Source organism: Puntigrus tetrazona, chromosome 18 (genome assembly GCF_018831695.1).
Source record: "Puntigrus tetrazona isolate hp1 chromosome 18, ASM1883169v1, whole genome shotgun sequence".
Lineage (NCBI taxonomy): Eukaryota > Metazoa > Chordata > Actinopteri > Cypriniformes > Cyprinidae > Puntigrus > Puntigrus tetrazona.
The window spans coordinates 23,808,361-23,835,629 of NC_056716.1; the positions used below are offsets into that span (position 1 = coordinate 23,808,361).

Sequence of the window (27,269 nt, forward strand, 5' to 3'; positions counted from 1 at the left end):
TTTTAGATTTATTACTGCTGTTACTCTCTTTCTTTGAGTTTAAATTTAATGCGTGTTCTGAATATGTAGTAAAAATTAGGAACTAGTTTGAGAAGTTAAAAAACTGCTTTTGAATGTAAAGATTTTTTTTTTTTTGTTTGTAAGTCACTAAGTAAGGTATCTAATCATTAACTCCTACGTACAGGTTTACTTCCATTTTGATCATCTGGATCAACTCAAGTGTCGCTCACAGACAAACAAATACTTAGACATTGTACGTTTCCCAGTTCAAGTTTTCACTCAAATTATTATGCTGATAATATAACTCGTAATAACAAATGTTCCGCTGCATCACAGAAACGGAAATATTTTGCTAGTGACGAGAATTTTGGACCTGCTTAATCTGGCCATATTAGGTTGAGTGTTGAACGTGTGATCATGTTAATGTTGATCTCCCCTCTGTGTGCTTATTAGACGGGAAGGTCAGCATATGAATCAATCATTAGTACCATACGAGCGTGTTAAATTGGGGGAAAATGTTCCAGAAATATAAATTCTGTCATTGCTTGGCGAGCGGTCTGTTTACTTTCTTCTTCATGCATTTGGCTCAAGGATAAATTGTTATTCAAATGAGACTGATTTAAAAGCACCACATCTGCTACCATTAATTAGTTCCATGCATATTTTAGCTGGTTTATTTAGTAGGAGTGGAGGAAAACAGGACTTCTGCGAAATGTCAAATATAATTGAGAGTGCCTCTCCCTCTCTTTCCTTTCCTCTCAACCTCTGTTCTGTGCATACGATAAACAAGCTAACATGTGTTTTCTGTTTCAGGTTTTCAAAAACCTCAAGCTTTTCATGGAAAACAAGCAAGAAGGAGACGACCTCTTTGATCGACTCAATGTGAGTGTAATGTTCTGAAACAGCGGCGCAGTCATAGATTTTTCATTCTGAGGGATACAATTCTCGAGAGGCTTGCATCATAAAAGCTCTCACTAAAAGATAAGTTTTCTTTTTAGCCTGTTTTTTTTTTTTTTTTTATATATATATATATTTCTGTCTTAATTTTGCAGTCGAAAGATTCTGCCCTCTCTGAAGGACATAGAGAGACAGATTGTGAGAGGAAATTGGAAAACTGTTTGTGTATGTGAGAGAGAAATGTGCCCTTTCTGTGAGGTCAGGTTGGTAATGGTGGGCCATCATGGAGGGGGGAACGTTAATCTGTACTTTGGGCTCTTCCGATTGACTCGGCGAAAGGCCGAGCAAAAGGGGTGAACGAGGGAGGATGCGGCAGAGAGTAATACTGGCCCTCTACCACAAAGTGCTGCAAATCTTATTACATGCTGCTGTGCTTTTAAGCTTGTGTGTGCTTGTGTGTGTGCATATATGATGCTCAGAAAAAATAAGTGCCTTTAACTCGACCGAACCCTCAATAGAACAGACGCCGTTTTATATATTGCACACAGTCAGATGCAGTCATTTTCCTAGCTGTATAAACAGAAACGTTTTGATGAAAGAATGCTTGTATAAGAGGAGGATAATTAACTCGCCTATTACTTGTTCTATTACTTTTCCAAGAAGTATGTAGTGAGATATACATAGAAAAAAATGGGAGAATAATTAAGAGGGATGTAAGCCATGTTTTGTTTTGTTACTTTGTGTATGTTTCTTCGAGGCTTGAGTCCACATTGTAACTTCTGTATTTTTGTCCTTATTTATTATTTTTGTGTGTGTGTGCTTTTGTTTCCCTTTTTTTGCACATTTGAATGTTTCTCAGAGGCTTGAGTCCATGTTTTAATTTCAGTATTTTTGTGGTTTTATTTGATTTATTTGATTTCGTGCAAAATTGAATGCACTTGAAACACTTTATTTTAGGCTCTCTTAACTAGTTGCTTATTAGCATGCATATTACCAGAATATTATCCATTTATTAGTAAGCACACATTAACACTGTATTCTACATCCTTTATCCTTCTCAAAGCCAAAATTTAACAACTTTCCTATTGACTATTAATAAGCGGCAAATAAGGAATTAGGTTGTAGCTAATAGTGAAAAAGTGTTCCCTATTATAAAGTGTTTCATTGTTTTGTTTCCTTTCATTCAGTTTAGTGCACATTTGAGTGCGTTACATAGACGCTTGAGTCTACATTATTTGCTTCATCATTTTCCACTGCTGTTTTGTCTTGTCTGTTCTTGTATCCGCACAATGGCAAAAAGGCCAAAATGAAAAAGGCTAGCTATAATCATATACAAACTAATCTGTCTTGTCCCTGTTATAGAACCGTTGTGCTAAAAAGGATATTTAGTCATTTTTATGAAGAGGTCCCCAGTAGTACATTGTCGGTTGAGCTAACATTTGAGGGGCATTTTGCAGCAGTTGTTCCTAGAATTATAGTTCGGTTAAAAACACACACACGCACACATAAACTCTTTGCTGTTCCTTTTAGTCACTGGGTGTCCTAGCCCAAATGTCACAGTGTTCCCTGGTGAACAGTGTCGAACAGACCGTCATGTTCAACATGCCTCAAGTGTCTTGCCATGCGCGTGTCATCAGACGGCGGTGCATGTGCTGAACATTAGCAGCGGTTGACATGCTAGGACACAGCTGGTGTCATTAGCATTTAGTATCTTTAAGAAAACGCATCTAGCTTCATTAGTATGCAGATGTGAGTGCACTTGTATTCCACTGGGTCGCACAAAACCAGTTTGTGAAGTAAATATTTGGATTTTTAGTACTTTGGTCATAAAGAAGTGAGCAATGGTTCTACACTTGAGAAGTTTTCGAACGAGTGCGATGCGGATGCACATCAGACATTTTGCTTGTTGCATAGCTTGTCTGTGAGCCCCTTTAAGACCCATCTTTTTGACGTAGCTAGATTTAATGGATATGTTTTTTCTTTATTTCTGCGGCATACAACCCATACTCCTGCACTCACAAATCCATTAAAGTTGAAACAAATGTCTGATACTTATGGAGGAGAAAAAAATGCTCTGTTGAGATTTGCTCTTTTAGACGTCGTGTGTGTGTTCTCGTTCGTTTTTAGACAAAGGCAACAGCGCCATCTTGTGGTTCGCGGTGAAGCTGGACATGAAATACTACGGTTTCTCAGTGTTTGTTTGAAAGCTAACTTTAATGTTTTTGCCTTTACAGACTCAAGTGCTGAATAAACACCTGAGTTCCCTCATGTCAGGATTGACTGCCAAGGTTTTTAGGACATACAACGCCTCCGTTACCCTGCAGCAACAGCTGAAAGAACTCAGCAACAGTGAGCGTCTTGTTTTTCTGCCTCACGTTCCCTCTCCTATTATCATCCTCTATTCTATCATTCAAACTTCTAATGAACATTAAACATCAAAAAACTACTGTAGTACAACTTCCAGATGTTCAGTCATGCCGTCAGTCAGTACGGATGTATGTTGGAACATTTGCTAAAACGCTTGAATATGATGCCAATATGGATTGCTGTCAGAGTGTTCAAAAACAACGTACATTTTGACAACTGTGGGTTTACAGGAACATATGGATAATGTTTGTAAGACAGTGTGTCCAAATGTTATGCAAACGACTTAATTAAAAAAAAGTTTCTACTTAGCGAAAAGAAAAAGTAGTGTTCGAGCCTGTAGCTCATTAAAGCCTCACCAATTGTCTTTTGAGGTTATTGTAGTTTTAATTTTTTTATTACTTTATTGTGCAGGTTCCATTTCTTTTGTTTACTTCGTCTCTTTTCATTTAGTTTTAGTTTGTTTTAACAGTGGCATTACTAATTTAATTTATTTAAATTCTTATTTCAGGGCTGCTTAAGGTAATGTTTAAAAGAGGTTCTAGTGCTATTGCTGTGGAGAGTTCTTATGTTTAACTGTAATGGTTTTATAAAAAGTTTTATATAATATAGCATGTACTGTATCTAAAATATTTTTTTTGGTTTTTCTTCAACCACTACCTTGCAGTCTGTGTGCAAAGGTTTGGACTTTTTCACAGACTGAGTGTGTTTTGCAGTTTTCTTCAGTTTTCGCCAGCATAAGTAGCAGCTAATCAAATAGTAACATGATATCTTGGTTGCAAAGTTGAGTTTTTCCTTTGTCGTAAATCATACGATCTATCTGTGATCAGTGCTTTATGTTATTTCAGGAAAACCCTGTGTTGAAAAATGCTTTTGTGTGTGTGCAAACAAAAATAGTGTCGCTTTTTGCCTGATTTGGTCTTCAATTAAATCAAAAACTCCTTATTCACATCACAGCACGTTCTAGTTAGTTTTTGTCGCTAACAATGGTGTTTTTATTAATTACTGAATTGTGTGTTTGTGCTAATGAGACTGTTGTGTGTTTGTTGAAGTGTATCTATCCGAGTATCTCTAGAGCGAGTGCTGCAGCGCGTGCATGCGGTGTGTGTGTAATGCTGGGGTGGAGGTGTCTGATCGCCACTGAGAGGAAATCTGTTTTCTGCATCCGCTACAAGCTCTAATTAAATCAGCTCAGTGTGTGGCAGGGTCTCGCCCATCAGGTGCCATGTGCACTGTGTGTGTGTGTGTGTGTGTGTGTGAGCGGTGTTCATGTTGGCATGGAATTTACAAATTTACAAAGAAGCCCGTTTGAGGCCCTGTAATTAGCCATTTTTAGCCGCGTTAACAATGTTTTAGCAGTTTTTCTTTCGTACAGAATTGATTTTGATGAATCTCAAACTATGCAGGCGAATGCGCAGGTAACACTTTAGTATAAGGACCAATTCTCACTGTTAACTAGCTACTTATTAGCGCGTATATTGGCTGTTAATTAGTACTTATATTCTGTTATATAACCATATACTACATCCCTTATCCTATCCAATACTTAACTAGCTTATTAACCATTAATAAGCATCAAATTAATGAAAGTCATGTTTAGTAGAAAAGGTTAATGGCTTGTTAATAGTGAGAAGTTAAAAGGAAACAAATATTGTTTTATCACAGTAAGGAATTTATTTAATCTATTGTTTTATTACAATTAATCATTGCCTTTACTATAAAATGCTTCCGTATTTTTTCCACTTTAAAGGAAGTATTTTTACTTTGGCTGAGAAATTAACCCTTAAAGATCATTGTGTTAAACGACCATTTGTGTTTGACACAAGTCATTGTGTTAAAAAAAAAGGCATTGAATAGAAACAGCAGGTCACGTCTTAATAAATGAGTCATTCAGTCATTACTTCAACCGATTATTTCACACAGCCGGTGTCTATGAATGGGTGACTGAATTATTATTACTCATATCTTGTTCATTCAGTTTGATTTGTTAAATTGTATTTCTAATTGCTTACATTTTTAAACGCGATGTTTACTCTGAAGGAGAAATGTAATGGCTGCCAGTTTCCTAATTTTAAATGTATCTGTTATTTAGCCACTCTTTTTCTCTCACGCTGTGTGTGTGTGTGTGTGTGTCTCATTCTCTCTACAGTGAAGGATAATGCGGCAGAGAAGTTGCTCTCTTACAACAGGGCAAACCGTGCGGTTGCAATTCTATGTAACCATCAGCGGGCGCCGCCAAAGACCTTCGAACAGTCCATGGCTAACCTCCAAGCAAAGGTACCAGAGATACTGAACAGGGAAGAGCAAATCCAAATCAATTACAACCCACCAAAAGTAAAAATAAAATATCACGAAAGAAGCATTTGAATTTGAATCTGTATTTTTTTTTCTCCCTCTCTTTTGAGATTGACGGCAGGAAGGAGCAGCTGGACTTGGCTAAGAAAGAGCTGAAGCAGGCCAAGAAAGAAGCCAAAGGGAGCTCAGACAACAAGCTGCTCATGTCAGTATCTCATTCCAAGCCTCTGAAAGAGGACGTTTATTTGCTCTTCCAGCTATTAAGATCCTTTTATAAATGAATATGATACGCAAGTATTTAATGTGTGTTCAGTGTGGTGGAGAAGAAGAAGAAAGCCGTGCAGAGGTGCGAGGAACAGCTGCTGAAGATGGAGGTTCAGGCTACAGACCGAGAGGAGAACAAACAGATCGCTCTGGGCACCTCCAAACTCAACTACCTGGATCCACGCATCAGCGTGGCCTGGTAATGTCACACTCGTACACAGACATGCTACACAGGAAGTCTTTTTTTTTTTTTTTCCTGTATTTACTTTTTTTTTATTATTATTCCAGGTGTAAGAACATGGAGGTGCCGCTGGATAAAATATACAACAAAACCCTAAGGGATAAGTTTGCCTGGGCTATTGATATGACTGAACACGACTTTGTGTTTTAAGCGTGGTTTGATCATTTTCCAGTTCATCTCAGTATTTTATACAAATGTTCATTTTAAAAGAAAGTGTGCATTGTTCAGTTTTTGCTGATTTGTCACATTTTATGTTGTACAGTTTTTATATTGTTTGATCAAATATTCAAGAAAGTTCAATAAATGTTCTTCCATTGTAGGGGAACAGTTGAAGTCTTTTATTTATATATATATATATATATATATATATATATATATATATATATATATATATATATATATATATATATATATATATATATATATGTGTGTGTGTGTGTGTGTGTATATACACATCACACATACATTATATATATATATATATATATATATATATATATATATACAAATCGTTGGGTCCTGATACAATTCACAATTGCACGATTTATTAATAGTTATTATTAAAATATTACTTATGGTGTAAAATGTACATGCTTTGGGTCCAATATAAATAACCTATCACTGGTCTCAAACTTATTTCTTGAAAAAAAAAAAAAAAACCTTGATTAGCTGGATCAGGTGTTTGATTAGAGCTGTAGCCCTCCAGGAGCTGAGTTTGAGACCAATGCCAAAAATATTTTTCTTGAAGGGGATAAGGGGATAATCTTATCAAGCCATTTTAGTAAAAGTTTAACCAAAGCCAATGATGTTCCGCATCATGCAGTAGACCTTTGATTAGTGGTACATTTTTTTAAATTGTTAAAGTGTTAATCTTCATCTTACCCATCAATTATAAACTATATGATTTCCAAAAATTCACCGCTGGTTTTAGCTGGAGCGTATTTAACCCAAGAGATTTTGCATGTCAGCACGCTTTCCTTTAACTAACTTGCAGCTGGTATAGAGGAGTGAGTAAAACCAGGAACAGCAGTGCTGTTACATTAAGTCTTTGCAGTTTGTTTAAAAAGAGCGATACCTGTAAAGAGAGATGAGGACACGGGGTTTTAAGAAACAACTTTATTTCAACAACAAATTCACTTTAACAGGAATGGTGTTAGGTTGGCACTTGGGCTAGTGCTATTACAGTAACGCAGGGCTCGGTTCTACAGTTGGATGTCATGTTTAAAAAGTTCTTTGCAATCCGTTACAGAAAAAGGGGGGAAAGGTGGCTTCCAGTCACAGGATTAGGACTGACTTTAAACTCTAAATATTAAAAAAAGCATCACATCAAACCAAAATATGTTAGTCACCATAGAGAAAATCTTGCTGCTCCTGAAGAGTGTTGATAGTTTTTGCTACTCAGGATTCTGTGAAAGACAACGCTGTATCAGGGCAGTGCATTTTAATACAGCATACCAGAATGAAATGCATTTTAAATTGGCACTGAGTATCAAACGTTCACAACTAAAATAGTTTAAATCAATAGAAATTGAAAGTACCTTTACTAGGAGGCCTCTCCCTCTTTGACCTTGTTCTCCCCTTCAATCTCTTCCACTCCTGCCTGAGTCATTAGGTCTGCAATATTCTTCTCTAGATCATCGATGCGGGTGCTCATTTCATCAAGTGAATCTTATTAAGGAAGATGGGAGCAAGCAGAGGTAATACCACCTTTTTAAGGCACTGAGTGCATGGCTAAAGCAATGTCTGCTTGGTATATCTTGACTGTAAGCAAATGTATGTGTTTGCGTTCATGCATTTGGATTTTTGCAGATAGTTTTGTGGACCTGATCGCTTTTTAGGATCTTGTGGTTGTAAATCTCGGTTCTATGAAAACATGGAGCTTTTATGGAGAGATTAGTGAGTGATTTGTTTAGATGCTTTTCCTGTTTGACAATTAGTTGTGGCATTTTAGTGGTTAAAGATATAATTAACCCCCTGAAGACTGACGGACCAGTCCCCCTTCTAATCTTTGTAGCCTCAGGGTTTCTGCATTTTTTATAAAGGTAAATTTAAAACTTTAGTCAAAACAAAGTAAATAAAATTCAGTAAGTACAAGCAATTGTTTTTGGGTTTTTTTACGCAAAATGACAATGTTATTTTCTGTGAAACTGAAGTGTTTTTCTGTGAGTTTGTTTAAATACTTAACTGATTCTTTATTATTTTTTTAAACCCATTTAAGTTCTTAACCTTATGGATATTCGTTCTTGTTTTAAACACTTGATTTTGTTCGGTTTCTCAGAATAGGCTTCATATTGTCATTTTGCATCAAGTCAAGGCATCTTCATTTAAAGGTTTTCTCAGTACAAATTTCTGAAAACAAGACAAAAAGGCCACGATTTTCGTGAAACTTTAATGCCTTGAAGACCCGCAGAAACACCCGAGCAAGGCATTTCGTCCCCCATTCGCTTAAGATGGACTGTATGCAAAAATAAAACACTATCTTTGATGACAAAGAGTCTGCTAAATGACAGCTAACCTTAAATGTGCTAAACTGCTACGGTCAATAAGAATGAAGGCGCTACCGTTGAGAGTACTTCATTGAAGTACATCACTGACAAATTCTATAGTTGTGCTAAAAGCAAGAAAGGATATTTCTCCCGATGATCTGGTCTGACATTGTCTGGAACTTATCCTGCATCTGCTGCAGCAACGTCTGCACCTGTTAAAGAGAAACATTCAGTTCATCAAAAGTGTAAACATGCATAAAAATGTGCAAATAAAACAAACAGGCCATCTTGTTTAAATCACAATAACTGTATTCTCAGATCGCTCTAATCTAATACAGCAAACAAAGATTATGTCGCATCATAATAATCCATGTAGGACAGATAAACAGGGCCTAGCATTAGCCTAGCTTAGCTAATCACATAATTGTCGTTTATTTTCAAACCTACCACTGCTGTAAGATCCTGCACCGATTTTGGGTCGGTCTCTGCCATATTTCTTAAATAATTATAAAGTACAACTGCAAAAAAAGATGTTAATTATTCTTAGAATTTCAGTATCTTCCCAGCCCTTTCAGCTTTCTCCTGATCAGCTGTTGGGTAAATCGCGAAGTAGTGAGAAGCATCGCGAGATTTCAGAAAAAGATTGACGCAGCTGCAGGCAGGCAAATCAGCCTCTGGCGTGATCATCAGAGGCGCAGAAGCACAGCAGCTCTCACTCAAAAGATGCACAGTCATTTCATCTATTAAAACCATCGACAGGTTACAGTAGGCTAGGTCTGAATTTACTTAAATAATTACGTTGTTGATTTTTGTGAATTAAAAAAAAATCGTTTTTTTTGTTTTAAATAGAAGCATGGATTATCAGTGTTTTTTATTGTCAATGTACATTTAATTTAAAGTAGGTTAAAACATAATAAAATAATTTTAAATAGATTGTGAGTAAATTAAATTTGTGAGTTACGTTAGTCTACAAGAAAGGGAAGTTGTTTTGTTGTTATACTACATTTTATGGTTTCAGTAATCAAAATGAAGACAGTGCTCAAACAAACTCGGTTTGATAAGATCTCGCCGCGTTCCCTGTTTATTTGTGTTTCTTTCCTCTTCCTCTGTAACATTAGACCGATGAAAGCTGCGCGGTCAAGCCCACATCTCCAAACTGCATCAGCCTGATATAGACTAGATGATGGCTAGATGAGACAGCATATGAGTGTGTGTGTGTGTGTGTGTGTGTGTGTGTGTGTGTGTGTGCTCCAGCTATTATAGTTGTCAAACAAGTCTTCGCTTGAAACAAGGTATGCTTGAACTTCCTAAGGTTTTTTTCCCCCTTCTTTGCAACTTATTTCTGTTATATGAAGCTGTTTCGTTACAGTAAAGCGAAACCCGCGCTGCGAAACTCATAAAGAGTTTTGAGTTTAGCGTTTAAGCGCCACGGCGTTCTTGTGCGATGCGTTTAAGCGCTGATCGGAGAGTTTGTGCGCGCGATACCTACTGCATCGAGATTCACTTTGATTTATCAGCTTCGCTTGATAGCTATCGGACAAGACGAGCAGTCGATAAAATGTGCACACCCGGATTCATGTATCCAGGAATGGTTTGTCCATATATCCTTTTAATGCAATGTCCCGTTTGTGAACGAATTATTCTTTTGATTCGGATCTTTTTGGTTTTTTCCAAAAACCATGTTTTTTTAAACCGGATCGCAAAACGGGGCAGGACTGCGTCGAACTGAAACATTAGAGCTTCTTGAATTAACCGAGTGGGTCGGAGTGAATCTTTCGGATGTGTCCGATTCGTTATGAGCCGAGAAGACACTATTAAAATTATGGTTTAGAGTAAATATGATTAATCTAATAGGTTAAGTTAATTTAATAGAAATATTAACAACAGACGATTATTTACAACACGATTGTATGGTGTGTGTGTGTATATATATATATATATATATATATATATATATATATATATATATATATATATATATATATATATATATATATATATATATTATATATATATTATATATATATATATATATATATATATATATATATATATTTTATATATATATATATATTTATTATATTTATTTATTATTTTTATTATATAATTTATTTTTATTTTTATTATTAATTTTAATTTTTTACTTATACTTTTTTTCTTTTCCCGTTGGTGTAAATAATTTTCACTCTTTAATACTATCAGTTAGTAATGATTCTCCGCACACCAGACAGCAAATGACAGGTGCATAAGAAACAAAGACCAGCAAGATCAAAAAATAAAAAGCAAAACCAGATCCCTAACACTATGCAAAAAAGTATAGATTTTGTTTACTTTGAGTTAGTGCGCGGGATCTGGTTTTGTTACTCTCTAATACTATAAATTCAAGGCAACCTATATTTAGGGTTCTAATTTACATTTTATGAGTTGAATCATAGCTGCGACTAAACTATGGTTTATTAAAAAGCTTCGGATCTGTTGATACATGACGTAAATGAACAACTGTTCAAAAGAATCGACTCACTCAAGTGATTCAGGTTACCATCTCTAAAAATAGTGTCCGTTCACGCGAGTCTTTGTCGCTCTTAAAAGTGCAATGAATGAAATGTTGAAGAGTGTATGTTTATACAGTAGAAGAAAAGTTTAAAAAGCAACGACAAACCCATTCTTTGTAAACCAATTCCTTCACGTTTGAGCCTATTTTTTTTTCTGCAGCGATTTTCCTGCTGTCCAGATTTGCTGCTGGATCCGGTTTCTAAAGATCGTAACGCAGACGTGCACATGGCATTAAGAAGGGCCTCAAGCATACCGACCGTATTTTATGCCCATGTTTGCCATTCCAGAAAAATAGCCTTTAAGTCTAGGAAAGCTAAATCTGTTTACAGTAGGTGTGGATCTAAACATCTGCTCATGTAGGAGACACAAACGAGAGAGAGGTGCAGACATGTCAGAAGAGCCCAACCCCCACGGAATGCAGAAGTTATGCAACACCTCTATACAGTAGCAGTTCTCAGAAATCATACTTTACTGCTAGACCTCCAATAGATCACGAGCAATGCTCAAGTACTTTTTTTCTGGTTGCCTTCACAGGGATTAGAAAACATTCCTTACTAATCTGACTTAAAACCACAAAATCTCATTTAAAATGTTGCATGAACTTTAGACTTAGAGTTTGGATTTTTTTTTTTTTTTTTTCCATATGAATGTGTTTTATGGCTTAATTGGTTGCAAATTTCCCTCGTCGGCCATCAACACGTCAGCTAGTTAGTCTTCTAACTTCTAATATCATTTTTTGTTGTTTCATGCATTTGTTTTGTACTTATGTACGTATATGTACATGTTTTTTCCTCATCATTTTATGTGTAATTTGTTCATAACTTGAAAACCAGGAAAAAACACATCAACAGTAAGGTAAAAAAAAAAAAAAAAAAAAAATGTACAAATAAAGGACCTCGTAGTTTTTAATCAAAATACAGAAATGATGGATTTATGGCTGTTTTGGCATTTCGTCTTATTATAACTCTTTAATATACAACTATCGTTATGTTGTTTGCAAAGAAATCTTATCGGTATATAAAATCAATTTTATGTAAATAATATTATAAACAATGATTGTTATTTTTTGTTTGTTTGTTTGTTTATACATGACACGTTTCAAAAGCTCGTGTTTGTGTTTAGGCCAGTAAAGCTGTTGATCAAGTCGAAATCTAAATTATTCCGAAAAAAAAGTCATGTTAGCATAGATTACACATTCTTGCATCACAAACCTTTTCTTACATCCTTTAAAGAGCATTCAGACCCTCAGGAAACGCGTCTGTCCGAAAGGCTTGTGCTGAATTGGGGAAATGATGCTGCAAAGTAAGCTCAAAACTATTTCGAAACTTCTCGGCGGTGTATTCTAGCCTGTTCTCTTGTTGTGACTTTTGACTGGTCAGAAACAAAAAGGAGCCTTATCTTTGGGTGCACATTCCTCCTGAGAGCTCAAACGTCCTGTTTAGCTGAGATACCGTCTGAATGGGTGTAGACGACTCTTACCATTCCTGACTATGATGAAAAAGACCCCTCATTGGATTCTGTGTCCAGAAAGGCCCTTATAAGTCATTTATAATGTGTTTATATTGTGGGTATTATTGCTCCTTTCAGGTTACTGAAGGTGGCACTGTTGCTTTTATTGGAATATACGCCTGTTTTATTAGTTTTAGCATCTTTTAGCTAGCAGGCCGCTGTTTTAATCTACATTGCATTGCGCTACAATTATATATTTGTGATCAAATATAAAAACGTCTTAACCTCTTCTTGCAGGGGATGGGAGTATAAAGACAGTGGTTTGAGAAGGACCGAGCGATGGAGCAAGGGTCGGAGGAGAACATGGAGAGCTCATGGACTCTGCTCTCCTGGCTGGCTTCTGGAGTGATGGTGTTCGGAGGTGCGGTTCCCTACGTCCCCCAGTACCAGGAGATCCAGAGGACCAATAACTCGGAGGGATTCTCAACAAGAGTCTGTCTGGTGCTGCTCGTGGCTAATATACTTCGCATTTTCTTCTGGTGAGTGGAGGAGAGTTGATGTTACTGCAGCGGAGTTGATTCATGGCTTTGCAGTTAATGCGATAATCAAAATAAAATAAAACAAATTGAATTATTAAATGATGAATTATAAGTATATTTGTATGCGTGTTCTATTTTATGCATTCATTCATTGGGCCCCGTTTTGTGGAAGAATATTATATCTGTTTCTTGCATGTTTTGGTTATATGTGTATGCTTTTTTCATTTTTTCAAAAAAATAAGTATTTGTTTACATAATGTGTGTACATTTATTTATGTGTGTGTGTGTGTGTATATATATATATGTGTGTGTATGTATATATATATATATATATATATATATATATATATATATATATATATATATATATATATATATATATATATATATATATATATATATATATATATATATATATATATATATGTGTGTGTATATGTGTGTATATATATATATATATATATATATATATATATATATATATATATATATATATATATGTGTGTGTGTATATATATATATATATATATATATATATATATATATATACACATATATATATATATATATATATATACACATATATTTGTTAATTTATATCCACATGTAAATAGTTTCCCATGTAAATAGTATATATGTATGTATGAGTATTTATATATAAATATACACAATACATACACACATTATTTTAACAAAAACGTTTATTTTGGATGTGATTAATCATGATTAATCACTTGACAGCACTAAAATAAAAAGAAACAATTAAGATGAGAAGAAAAAAATGAAATCCAGCCATTTATTTTCTAACTGCATCTTGCTCGTCTTACTGTAAACAGTCAGTTCATGCATGTTTCATTTGTTGCATGTTTTTTGACCTTGTAATTTTCAACCAGTGCTGAAACTCTTCTGAAAAACCAAACATTATACAGTATATCTATCGGATTTCTAAAATAATTTATTCCGCCAAAACCAGTCCCTTTTTACATCCGACTGAAAAGTAGCATTCAGATCTGCCTCCATCCAATCGACTGATGGACAGAAACCAAACCCTGCTCTACATTTGTTTTCTTTTTGACAGTCCGTTTCTCTTGCATTGTTACTTCAGTAACGCAGTGGTTTAAAAAAAAAAAAAGAATAATTCACTGCAAAATGTTTCAATTTAATTAAATTAATAACTCGCTCTGAATATTTACTCAACCTCATGCCGTCCAAGATGTTGATGGCTTTGGTTCTTTGTTGGAACGGAAATATAACATCAGATCACTTGCTCATCATCGGCTCCTCCGCAGTGAATGGGTGCCATCAGAACGAGAGTTCAAAGAGCTGATAGAAACATCACAATAATCCAGGCAGCTATTGATTTATCCCTGACCATTCCCTCTATGAACAAAGACAACTTTTAACTAAACAATTCACGTATTGTTTTCCTTCACAAGGCTTTCAGAATGAACTTCTTTAGAGTGTCTAAATCAGCCTAACATAGCAACTGTGGCTTTCTGTTTGCCCGACCAAGAAGATGAGAGAGCTTTTTGGGAAACCTGTTCGAGAACAGTCACGTTTGTAGCTCTTTTTGATTTCACGCTTCACCTTTAAATGAAGCCCGTGTTGTTTTGTTTTGCAGGATAGGCAAGCAGTTTGAGCTGCCTTTGCTCCTGCAGAGCGTGGTGATGATCCTCACCATGCTGGCTATGCTACATTTGTGCTGTTCCATCCAGAGCAGCAACCGCGTCAGTACTAAACAGCACCACATCACAGGTAATCACATTAAACAGGTCTGCGTCCAGCCGGAGTGTGAAATGCTTCACTCTTTTTCCAAGTAAACACTTCTCGCTTTAATATTTCATCTCATGCATTTTTAAATGGTTAAAATGTACAATTTTTGGGGGGAACATTAAGACAGATCTTTGAAAGGTAGCGATTAATCTATACGATGAAAGCAGAAATTTGTAAAATGCCAGTTTTAATAAATGCAACGGCCTTACGAGTGTTATATTAACACCTGAGGTCATGTGAGTGGTATATAAGCTTTAGCGTGTGAGAATATTACTGAACAGATGACCCCCTTGTCTTCTGTCATGTAGATGGGATTAAAACCGCATAAATGTTACTCATCGCCCGGGGCGCTAGTCTAGTCCCATATTCATTTATAATAAAGATGTTAAGTGTCTGAGAATATTGGCGTCACGTGGATCAGGGTGAGAACTGCGTGTAATTTCCTCTTCGCTCTTCCACAGAATTGATTTATGATAAAGTTAGGCTTCAGCTGATTGGCTTTTTCTGGGCTTGCTAGGGAAAACTCAATCTGAAGTTGTCTTTTATGAGGTCGTCGTCTGGGAGGGAGCTCGGATGATAACATTTTGCTATGTTGTAATAATTAGAAAATTGAATGTGAAATCAGACATAGGCTTAATTTAGATGTCATGTTGATTGATTGAGCTGAAGGCTGTGGCTCGCTCTCACACTTTGTCATAAAGTTTCAGTATATGAAGCCTGTGTTAGTGCTGCTCAGCACATATTGTTAGATTTCATAACGCATATAATTCGAAAACACAGTCAGCTGAATGTTTATTATGGAGTGAATCCATGATTAACTAAATCAGTAAAAGCTAAAGCTTCCGTTTTCAATGATGAGATACCTGAACTTCAGTTTTGACGGTTTTAGGAGAAATCATGGGAGAATTCTTTGATTATTGTTTTATTTTTGTAATATAAAATGTTGTTGGAATTTAGTTGGAATGAAGATTTGATCATTAAAATCATCTAAAACTTTTTTATGTTGCACTTTAATTGTCGTTGCTCCCAAATGATTTTAATGTTTTGACATCCCTAAACTTACTGCTCCTAATAATATTTAGGCCCACATTCAAGATTTATTAATAAATAATAAATTAATTTATTAATGATACAACTTTTACTCTATACAGTTTCTACATAAACAAACATAAATGCCTATTTGTCGGCCATAAATCAAACAGGAAATAGATATAATAAATGGAATGTTGTTTTTTTCTTATTCATATTAACTAACTGAATGCTGTTTGTTTTATAGCTAGCCATATTTAGGCTGTTCATACAGTACCTTTTATTTTCATTGTCTTTACAATGCTATGCTAATTCTAAATAATTTGAATTAATCATATTTTAAAAATCCAACCAAATAGATGCAAATAAACTGCGACGTTTTTGAGTGAAGATCTATGTATGACTTACAAATACTGATCAATTGATCAAAAGATTCTTAGTTTATGTTAAACCTTGAGTGAGTGCAATTCATATGTATTAATTTTATACCTTTTTTTTTACAGTCATGTTTTTAATACCCCTAATTCGTTTTACTAGGTGTAAACAACAAAGAATATATATAAATAGATGTCCTTTAACAGTTAGCTTCTGTAAAGTGTGTTTTCCGAAACGTTTTTTTTTTTATATCAGCTCCCTCTAGTGTTCTTGCTAACAGCGTTTTGAGTACTGAACATCCGGTTTAATAGAAGAACTGTGTGCGTCAGCGAGTTTGCCTGGATAGCAGTTAAGGTGTCCGGTTACAGCAGGGACAGAAGGGAAGGGTGTATGCTGGACCCAGAATAGCACGGACATTGGGTCCTCCCTCTGAAAGTTAGACGTCATGTGAGACCCTCTTTAATCACTGACTATCCCGCTGGCTATGTGCGACCTACAGCCCACCTGTCCCTGCATACCTTCACACCTACACACACACACTCACACACACACACAAGCTGTCAGGCCGCAAGAACAAATCTTCAATAAACACACACGTGTACATTTTTGAAGGTATATGCTCAAAGTTACCAATTAACCTATACGCTTTTGTGTAAGTGCTGCTTACGATGTACCCTCACACGTTTCTGTTGTCAGTTACAGGGAATATGTAAGGTCACATGTCACGTGTAAAGCTCGGGTCTGTTTACCGCTGCGAGCTATGAATGATTTTGCATTGACTCACACTGATTGCCCTCAGGCTGTTCATTAGACTCCTACTGTTGTTGTCTTGACATGAATTCGTAGATGTTGAGAGAGAGAGGTGTTACAGTGTGACCTTTAGAAGACCAAATTAAGGAAGCCAATGTCCCATATCTGTTTCATCTGTTGTTTTAGAGTGTGATTTAAATGCCAGTGTGCTTTTGCCCTGGAGTTTGCGTCAGTTCTGTTTCATAGAGAATACTTTTCCTTGCAGTGGCCTTTTCAGAGCGTATCTACACGGATTTCAGCAAAGCCGTGTTGCTGCTTCACAATAATGAGTGCTTTTGTTACTGTCGTGATGACAAAACTGTGCGCATTATACTTACACTATTGTTCAAAAGTTTGTGGTTGGTGGTATGATTGATTTGTTTTTGTCTTTGACATAAAAAAAAAGTCTTTTATGTTTTCATCAAAAATACATTTAAATCAGTAATATTATAAAACGTTACTAGCATTTATTTATTTATTAGGGTTTTCTATTTTGATATTTTAAAATGTAATTTATCCCTGTAATGGCAAAGCTGAATTTTATAGTTTTCAGTGTCACATGATTTTTAAGAATCATTCTAATACGCTTCAAAAACGTTATATATGTACTGTTACTGTTATGTACTGGCACTGGTATACTTTTTTTTTTTTTTTTTTTTAGGATGTTTATAAAAGTTAAAAGGACAGTTTATTTTACAATATATTTAATATTGCAATTTTTAATCAAATTAGAGGTTGAACTAAATTTCAAATATTATGTAAAAAAAAAAAACTTACTGACCCCCCCTAGTTTATGTATTTAAGACTAGTATGTGTGTCTTAGGTTGTTAATTATTAATTGATGTTTTTATCTAGGTTCAAGTGGATCCCATACATATATATGAAATTATAGTAATGCGACATTACAGATTAGAACAGCAGAGCCCTCTTGTGGATACATGTAGGTGTATATTGTGTGATTTGTTTGCAGATGTCACTTGCTGAGTTATTTTATAATCTAATGCAGTGAAACTCACTTTTGTAGTGTCGCTCAAGTGTCAATATACGTTTTGGGGTCACAGTAAATGAAATCATTACATATAAAATGGATGTTTGAGCATGCTCAGTGAGTTTCGTTCAGGCAGAGGAGAGGCAGGTGCTGTTATCTGTGCCTCACAGAGCTGAGTTGCGGTCACTCAAGTGTGGCCTCTTACTGGGGTCTCTGCTCTGATACTCATTTCATTAACACCCTGGTGTGTGTCCAATTAAGTCAAATTGTAATTTAATAACTACATGCTTCCAAGTCATACCGTTTGGCCCATGATGCAATTGTATTAGGCAGAGTTTAGTTTTCTCTCAGTATATGTGCCGCATTGTAATTGTGTGTGTTCATGTGCACACGCTTTGCTGCAATGTGGATTGACTCATGTATATGTGAAAAGCCCACCTGGACCTCCCTCTGTGCTTTGAATACTTGATAGAATTGTTAGGCGATAGCTTCATACTTCTGCTGTAAAGACGCTTACGTGAATTATTAGGGCTACATGGAATATATCGTAGCTCCTTGGAAGACTCCCTGCCACCTCTTTCCCTCCTACCGAACATGATGTGAAAATATATAATATCAGACAGCAGGAATTAATCTCACGTTACCATCTTTTTGCTGTTTCAGGCATCAGTATCTGGCATGTAACATGTTTATGCTACCGATTTATAAGATTTCAAATTGCACTGCAGTTGTGCAATTACTTTTATAATAAATCAGACTTAGGACTTAGGAAATCAGACTTAGAAAATAGGGAGAAAAAGAAGTAGGCCATTGGCTCTAAAACAAGGTAGGTGTTGTTCACATAAGCAAATGTTTATCTCCCCTTTATATTTACTTATTTATTTTGGTTTCTTGAGTTTGATTGTACAGTTTCCACAAAAAAGTATTATAGGCCTAATAATAAAACACATAAAAAAACACCCAAATATATAACATGAAATAAAAAACATGGAATGTTATATATTGAATAATATAAAACATTAATTGAAAAACAAAGCAAAATTATATATATATATATATATATATATATATATATATATATATATATATATATATATATATAAATAAATAATTATAACTTCAAGCTGCCGATGTTGCTGCCCTATCAACCAGAAACCCCATAGCAACGCCTTGGCAACTACATGCTTTCCCTTTAATATGCATCGCACCACTCACATTTTCACATTTTTAAAAAAGCCATTTCCCCTTTTGCTCTGCACATATCCGTCTCACTTTACTTTGAGTCAGGAGTTCATACAGCTCATCCATTAGTGCAGGAAAGCTCTTTAGTTCTTCAGTGTCCGGCCGTGGCTGTGTCTGCTGGTTATTTGTGAGGCGCTTTTATAAATTCATGAGTCCATCTATGACCCTCGGTTCTGGAGTCTGGTCTCAGCAGGGGCTTCTCTCTCACTGAATCCGCAGTGGATTCTGACAGCCGGTCCCCTCCCCATCCCTCAATCACTCCATCCTTACTGGGCTCTGACAGAACAGTCAATGGCACATAACAAGATGAAAACTCAGTAAGGAGACGGTCTTATAGAGCTTGAAACTGTGCCGCGGGGTCATCGTCTCTAAGCTTTTCTTTTTGGAGAGCTCTTCAGCGAGTCTAAATCTCTCTCTCCTTCTGCGCACTTTCATTTCCTTGCTGCCCTTTTGCTGCTCTTTCCCAAACCTGATCTCCATAATACCTTTGGCTCCTTCTCTATCCTTCGCCACTCTAGCTGGGTGAATCTCATAAAACCTGTGCTTAAAATTCATGAAAATAATGTTGCAAATAATAAAAAAAAAAAAAAATTGATGGCCTCAAAATAGACCTCATTTTCTTTATGCTTAATATATTTTTTTCTTTTGATTTTGGGGTGAAATGTGACCCTGGACACATTTTAATGAGATTCACCCCTTTAGCTTTCGCTTTGTAGTGACTTTTTCTGCTTTTAGGGACTGCAGCCTTGGTTATTTCTGATGCAAGATTCCCATTTATTTTAGTTTACGTATTACTTAAAGCGCCCATATTACAGGCTATGAAAGGTTCAAATTCTGGTTTTGTGAAAACAGGTTGACATGCATGCAAGGTCAAAAAACTATTTTATGCACATTTATTTTTTACCTTATTTGCTCAATGTCTCCCAAACGATTCGCTCAACGATTCAACGATTATTCCAAACCTCCTTTGTGACACTAATCAGCGGTGATTGGTCAGACTAGTCTCGTTTCCATTTCATCAAGACTGTAATGCGTGATAAAGCAGTGTTTGTGAGCACAGTGCTGCTTTGTGTACAGCGTTACCGTGGAAACCACTATCCAAACGCACCACCAAGTGACAAAAGACCAACAAGTGGATAGGCTATATGCTGATGTTTCATAGTGACGTCAAAAAGAAACAGCTTGGGATTAATTTTAAAAATGACTCGTTTCAATGATTCAGAGTCAGCTCTTTTGAGAGACAATAACTTTACACGTGCACTTTAAGATTGAAAACTTTGCAGGATGTTTTCTTCCACGGAAAGCTGTGCTACGCACTGCATGAAAGGTAAAAATCTGTAATTGGGGCACTTTAAAAAACCATTCAAGATTTGCAGTATGATCCTTACGAGCTCACATTCTCAGTCAAGTTCACATTTCAAATGCTTTTTGGCAGCAGACTGACACCTGTTATGGGCAAATGTGACGCAGTCTGAAAGTGCTTGGCGTACAACAGACAAGGCAATGACTCCTAAATTCTCCCTCTTTTCTCACTGTAGATGTGACAGCTCTGGTGACAGTCCAGATGGATGATAGATGAGACTGCTGGTTAGCCACCGCTTGCCCCCAGGGGCCTCAATTCCACATGTTGCCTGTCTCATTTCTATTATTAATGAGAGTTCACTCAGACCCCACTCTGGAAAAAAAAAAAAACATGTGAAGCAAAAAAAAAAAGGAGTGTTGCCAAAAAAAAAAAAATCAATAAAACTCCTCCAATAATGTTTCTGGTATTACAGAATGGCAAATTTACAACTAATACTTTGTATAATTTATATATATAATTTTTGGCCACCATATTAATGGAGTGCCTAATCAGAGTTCCTCATAAGTGTCTTGCAATACATGGCCAATACTTCGCTCAACTTAAGTACAAGGTTGTGTATACACTTGCAATATTTCAACTTTAAAAAAATGTTTTGGAGTTTAAGACTTACCAAGTGCAGTTGAATGTCATTAAAAAAGTGATTATACAATTTTAAAGTTGTCTGTATAAATTCAAAGTCATTTAACAATGTAATTTTCCTAGTTTAAAGTTTTAAATATAAATAAAATAAAACTAATTTTAAGGACTTTGTTAATGCATTTCCTTTACATATTTAAAAAAATTAAGAATTAAGAAATGTTCATATAGAGCTTAAATTTAACAAATGATTACAAAACTGTTGAGTAAATAAATTAAACCGATTGAAAATATTACAGGTTTGTGCAACGAAACACCATATTTTTTTAACTAAATAACATAAAATGTAACACAAAACATTATATTGCTGATAGCAAAAAAGAAAATAGAAATAAAATAGAAATGTCCTTGTACTGTAGTTTTTGATTGTTTTTATTTGTGAAAATCACATGTTTGACAGTATTTTAGAGTAAAAATCGATATAGTGTAATTTTTATTATTTATTTTTTTTTACCTTAACATTTTAACAAATTAGCTGTTTTTTGTGTTTTTACATTAATTTGTAATTTTTATTATTATTATTATGATTAAATTAATTTATCTTAATTAGAATCCTCATCTTAAGTTGGTGTAATAAAGTTTAGATACTCCATAGTTAGCTGAAGGATTCATCTGGGCTTTGTTCTGCCCTGTCCATGCGTATCATGCTGTGCTTTCTGGTTTTCCGTTCCCTCGCTGCCTCATTAAAAATGACCGGCATCAGATACAGCTCTCCGATGCCCACTCGGACCCCGGAGTTGAGTTCTGCCTCACGGTTAGCGCAGCTGCATATTTCTTCTAATGGATCCCCACTATTCTTCACTCCTTCCTTTTGCTTTCTCCAGTGACCTCAGATTCATCCCTTTGATTGCGCTCTCTCATTCTGTCTCGGACTCTTGTTCTTTATCTTTATCTCTCTCTCTTGGCTTGTCTGTTGCTTTCATTTCCTCACTCGCTTTCTGTTTCTCATTTTCTTTGCTCTCTCTCTCTCTCAAGGCCCATTAAAAGCGGATCTGTATCATCCATCAAACGGTTGCAGACAGATTCCACCTATTTCATTAGGTAGGAGATAAAAGGTGCCCACTGCTCTGTGCTACGCGGAGCTACGTGAGGAGTAGACAACTTTTGTTTGTCTACTAAAAAGTTTTGATTATGTTTCTGTTTGTGAAAGCTGTTTCTGGATCTCCCGGTGTCATTGCCATTTCGTATGAAAGAGGTCTGTTCTAGATCAACCACATCTGTGTGCTGCCGCCTTTCCAAATTCATGGAGTTATTAGATTTTTATTCAATAGACATATAGCATTTATAGTTGACAGTTGAAGTTCCTGGTGAAAATACCTAAAAGTATGAATTGTTATATTTAATGATATTCTACAGTGATATAGTATGACAATCTAAACAATCTAAATGAAGAGTTATAAACGAAGAAATAAACAAAAAATAGATATATTTTATTAAACCCCATTGTATGTTTTCACACAGTTGTAAAGTTATTTCAACAACACATGTGTGTGTTTGTGTGTGTGTGTGTGTGTGTGTGTGTGTGTGTGTGTGTGTGTGTGTGTGTGTGTGTGTGTGTGTGTGTGTGTGTGTGTGTGTGTCGTCTAGCAGGAACTTGCTTAAGATGAAATAAGTATAAATAGAAATCAAGAAAAAGACTTTTTCAGCATGTTTTTGGTAATACTGTATAATTTCATAAAATTCAGCTAAAAAGTGTGAAAATATAATTTAATCTAGTATTTAGGTGTTACCAAATCATAGCTATAAAAATTAACCTTCAAAAACCTAAAGCCTTGACCGTTTAATTCCAAAAATGTTCAAAATGACATTTTCACCAGAATTTTTAACTTCTTTTTTACTTTTTTTCTTACATATTTAAGGCAGCTTCTATAGATTTTACGTGATATTTTTCAGTGCATTCATTTTTCATTGGTAGTAGACATAAATAAAGGTGTAAATATTTAAAGCCCACACTTCCAAATGTGCCTACAGTTTAAGAAAAATGCGGGATCTTAAAGGACGTCATCCATGTCCTTTTTTATACAACAAGTCATAAGCATGGAGTTAAAGTGTACGTAATGACCTTTAACCCTCTTGACCTTGTGGTTAGACAGCGAGACGAAGATGACAGTAAAGTGTCGACATTAAATATGAATGAGAGACGGAAAGCAAGAGGGGGATTTCTAAAAAGAGTCACAGCCCGTGATGGGATGATGTGTTTGGCGTGGCTCTGTAGTCCTGTCTGTAGTGGAACAAAAAAGCTGACAGTGAGCTCCTACGGGCTGCACTGCGCCATACTGTATATTCATTCAGAGCTCTAACTAAATAATTCATTCCAGTCCTGTGGCCATACATCCTGCTTTTTGTTACAAAGCTCTCTTGAATATTTGAGCCGTGGCATTGAGCGGTCAGATATTTTTTACTAATGGCTGCTAAGATGTATATCTCTGTTGCCCGCGGCAACATGCCGGTGCTACATTCATATCTCTTTTATCACTCTGCAGTCGGTTACTTTGAAGAGTTACAGCGGTGCAAATTAGAATAGGTCATTAGCATAAACATCAGACTTTAGGGGACTTATTTGTATAAAGGTCTACGTACATTTTAGTAGATTTATTTACGATGTTGTCTTGAATGAGGATGAATTGTGATGAAATTACGGTGGTAAATTAATATATAATATATATACTAATATATAATGCATCCTAAATATACAAAATTACGCATTTTCTCACTTTCTGCATAATTTGGTCAGTTGAAGTAATCGTTTTTTTCTCGGTTTTCTTTGAGATTGTCTTATACTGTCTTATTCGTGCTCTTTACTTACAATTACTAACACCAGGTGCACTATTTTTTTTAGAAAATGTTTCTCCGAGCAGCATTGCTGGTTATGATTAAAATGACACCAAAAATGAGAAACAGCAATTTGTGTCTAAATTGATTATACAAAATTTTCTCTCATTGAATCTTGACATTAAGTTTGTGTATTATTAGAGTTATTATAGTTAACTAAATCTGACACTAAAATGAAAACCAATTTTTACTTATAAAATAAAATACAAAAAAAATGTTTTCATAAAAAACATATATTTTTTACTAAATAAGAACATTATTCATTTATTTGTTAATGCGCACAGTGAACGTCAGTTCAGCTCTGAATTTTAATTAATGACTGCATTGTTAATCATTTTAATTATAGGTCTATAATTCATTGTATAAATGACAGACCTGTTTTAAAATAATTTGTAAAAACATTTCATGAGTAATAGCCTATGTTATTGTCTTCACAGCACATCGTGACTGTAACAGGCCTACATTAATTAGAAATGCTAAATCCTCTTAATATTGCCGATATTTGATGCTTATCTCTGGCTAGTATCTACACATAATTCCATGCAAATCAGCACGGGGAGGTTGCACAGGCGCGTGTGCCAGTGTGGAAATAGTTTTAGAAATGTACAAAAGAAAAATCTAAACATTTTTCTTTTCTATGTTCGTAGATAAATGACAGTACTTCGTAGGTGTGATATTTGGCAGTTGGCATTAGTATATTAATATTAACAGCGGCATACAAGAAATTTGATACCACAGAAAAAAGTAAATATGCCTTTTCGAAGCTGCTGTATATAAAAAAAAATTGATGGCTGAAGTTTAGGCGTTCGTTAATTTCTCTCAGTTTAATTTTTTTATCACCCCCAACAAAAAAAAAAAAAATAGAGTACACTGAATAACAAGGAATCGATTTATTTAATGTATTTAATGATAGAAGCACAAATAATGGAAGTACAATTAAATGCGGAAGATTGTGTTCAGAGAGTTTCCAGGTTATAAAGTGACCTTCGTATAACAGGAAGAAAATGGTTAAATTTGACTAAAATCGACTCTGTGAATACAAAGACAAAGTACATTTGAAGAACCACACATTGATGAAGTGGCAGATTCACCTTGCGGCATTATAATCCCACATCCTCCTTTAGTTGCTGATGAATTGTCCTGTTCTGACTTTGAAATGAGTTTCTAATATCTCTCTCTCTCTCTCTCTCTCTCTCTCTCTCTCTCTCTCTCTCTCTCTCTCCCACCACACCCACTCTCTCACCTCCATCTGTACGTTGTCTGTTTTTGTCCTGATGGTACTGTTTTCCCCTCTCTCATTAACACGAGTTTCACACCCTTCCCTTTCACTGTGAATTATGTCATTGACTGAATTGTGCAGCACGTCCCAGATCTCTGCAGTCTCTACGCAGTCATGGTGCGGCACAAACGGCTGCATTGTCATAGCAGGTAAATCTTGCGTTGGCTCAGCCTCGTTGTTTGGGGAATCCCCCCTGCAGCGTCTGTGTGTGCTTGTGTGTTCTTTATGCTGCGTCCTTGACTCACTGTCAGTGTCTTGCGTAGTCTTATGTAACCCCTATCAGAGTTGCTTTTAGTGCTCTCTTCTTCTCCTGCATGCTTAATGCTCCCTCGTAACTCCAGAATCCCTGATGAAATACTGGCCAGTACTGACAAGCCGTCCGGTGTGATTTTGCCGGGTGATCACTGACAGGCCAAGAGGAAAGCGACGGGGGTAAGATTTCATCATACAGCAGAGAGTCCATCACTTGACATTGATGTGGTAGTAAAGATGCTTGAGTTTGGAGTTACTTAATTACTTTTCGAAGATCTTACTCATTAAAACTATTCCTTTAAGGTATCCCTGAATAGGCTAGGTTCAAGTCCAGCTGTTCAGACACCTTTCTTAAATGGCATTCACATACAAAGTAAATCCTACTACTTTATTTTTGGTTCCAAATTGATGATAAAAGCTACAAGTAAACAGACTCCAATCAGTTGTATTTATTAAAAAGAACCATTTTGTATTATTTATTAAAACTGTTTTATTATGTAGGCTGCATTATTGAACAAAAAAGCAGCATTTTTAGAAGTGTAACAATTGTAAACTCTATTCATGTCTTCGAAATGCAAATGTTCACGTCAGGGTCAATAGAAATAAGGTTGCATGATATTAAAATTAATGCTTTCAGATGATTACTCACAATTAATATATATATACTGTATATTATAATATGTATATGTATATAGATGTTGAAAATATGTGCATATATATATATATATATATATATATATATATATATATATATATATATATATATATATATATATATATATATATATTATATTTTATATGTATAAATATATTTAATATATAAATAACATATTATTCTTAAATATATACATGCATATTTATATATACATAGCAAATATGCACAATATACACACATATATAAGTATATATATATTAGTATATATTAATACGTGTAAAAAATATATATATATTATTTAAACAAAAACTTTTTTGTATGTGACAGATCATGATTAATCATTTAACAGCACTAAATAAAATTATGATTTCAGTTTTATGTTTCCAAAAATACAAAAGTAATACAATTTGTTGTTGGAATGCTAGAAGTATATTTAGGCATCTTAATATCAAAATATTAATAACAATTTTATAGTATCTTAATTATACTAAAATAACACTCATAATTAGTGTTTTAACACTACTTTTTATGTCTATGTATTGTTATAAAGCTAATGTTTTTAAAGATTAGCTGTAAGTAACCACTTGTTCATGACAAAAAAGAAAAAAAATCTAATATTGGCCTGTCTATATAAACTGTTGATATAAATTAAAAATGGTTAATATCACAGATAACCAATATGGTGCATTGCCCTGCCTCCCTAATTTATAGCTCAGGTCCTGAAGGTTATGATTGGTTAACCTCTTTGCTTTATAAACATCCGTGGGTTTGTTGCAAGCTCAGGGGCCGTGACTGTAGTTTAAAATTGTGTGCCCTCAGCACAGCTGGGTAAAGTGATAGAGCTTCTGCTTGAGCCCTCCCTCCACGGCCACCTGCCCTCACCGCTTTTAGCAGGAAGATGACTGAATGCACAGGCAGACATGAAGAATTGTTCTGGTAAAGCGATCTCGATGTCATTGCCTGAGGTT

General features: G+C 35.3%; 3 protein-coding genes across 7 annotated transcripts in view; 2 read left to right on the forward strand and 1 right to left on the reverse strand.

Annotated features, from left to right (window-relative positions):
* The window catches only part of zgc:173742 (DNA topoisomerase I, mitochondrial), a 25,348-nt gene extending 18,968 nt beyond the window's left edge, over positions 1-6,380 (forward strand). The window contains 6 exon segments of the mRNA XM_043264127.1: positions 814-882; positions 3,132-3,246; positions 5,411-5,538; positions 5,667-5,761; positions 5,870-6,019; positions 6,109-6,380. Of these exon segments, the coding sequence (XP_043120062.1) occupies positions 814-882; positions 3,132-3,246; positions 5,411-5,538; positions 5,667-5,761; positions 5,870-6,019; positions 6,109-6,211 (660 nt within the window). The 3' untranslated portion in view covers positions 6,212-6,380.
* A 782-nt stretch (positions 6,381-7,162) lies between these two features.
* Positions 7,163-9,167, reverse strand: hsbp1b (heat shock factor binding protein 1b). Its single transcript, XM_043264177.1, has 4 exons — positions 8,995-9,167; positions 8,693-8,759; positions 7,600-7,723; positions 7,163-7,467 (listed from the first exon to the last, which is right to left on the reverse strand). The coding sequence occupies exons 1-3, from the start codon at positions 9,037-9,039 to the stop codon at positions 7,605-7,607; spliced, it is 231 nt and encodes a 76-aa protein (XP_043120112.1). The 5' UTR covers positions 9,040-9,167; the 3' UTR covers positions 7,163-7,467; positions 7,600-7,604.
* A 525-nt stretch (positions 9,168-9,692) lies between these two features.
* si:dkey-246g23.2 (solute carrier family 66 member 2) overlaps positions 9,693-27,269 on the forward strand; it is a 35,223-nt gene continuing 17,646 nt past the window's right edge. For 2 of the 5 annotated variants that reach the window (XM_043264172.1, XM_043264176.1), the window contains exons 1-3: positions 9,693-9,839; positions 12,847-13,088; positions 14,710-14,843. In XM_043264172.1, coding sequence (XP_043120107.1) covers positions 12,889-13,088; positions 14,710-14,843 — 334 coding nt within the window. In that variant the 5' untranslated portion in view covers positions 9,693-9,839; positions 12,847-12,888. Of the gene's footprint in view, positions 9,840-9,964; positions 10,139-12,019; positions 12,403-12,541; positions 12,665-12,846; positions 13,089-14,709; positions 14,844-27,269 lie in introns of those variants that run through there. The other 3 variants (XM_043264174.1, XM_043264175.1, XM_043264173.1) reach the window with 3 other exon arrangements.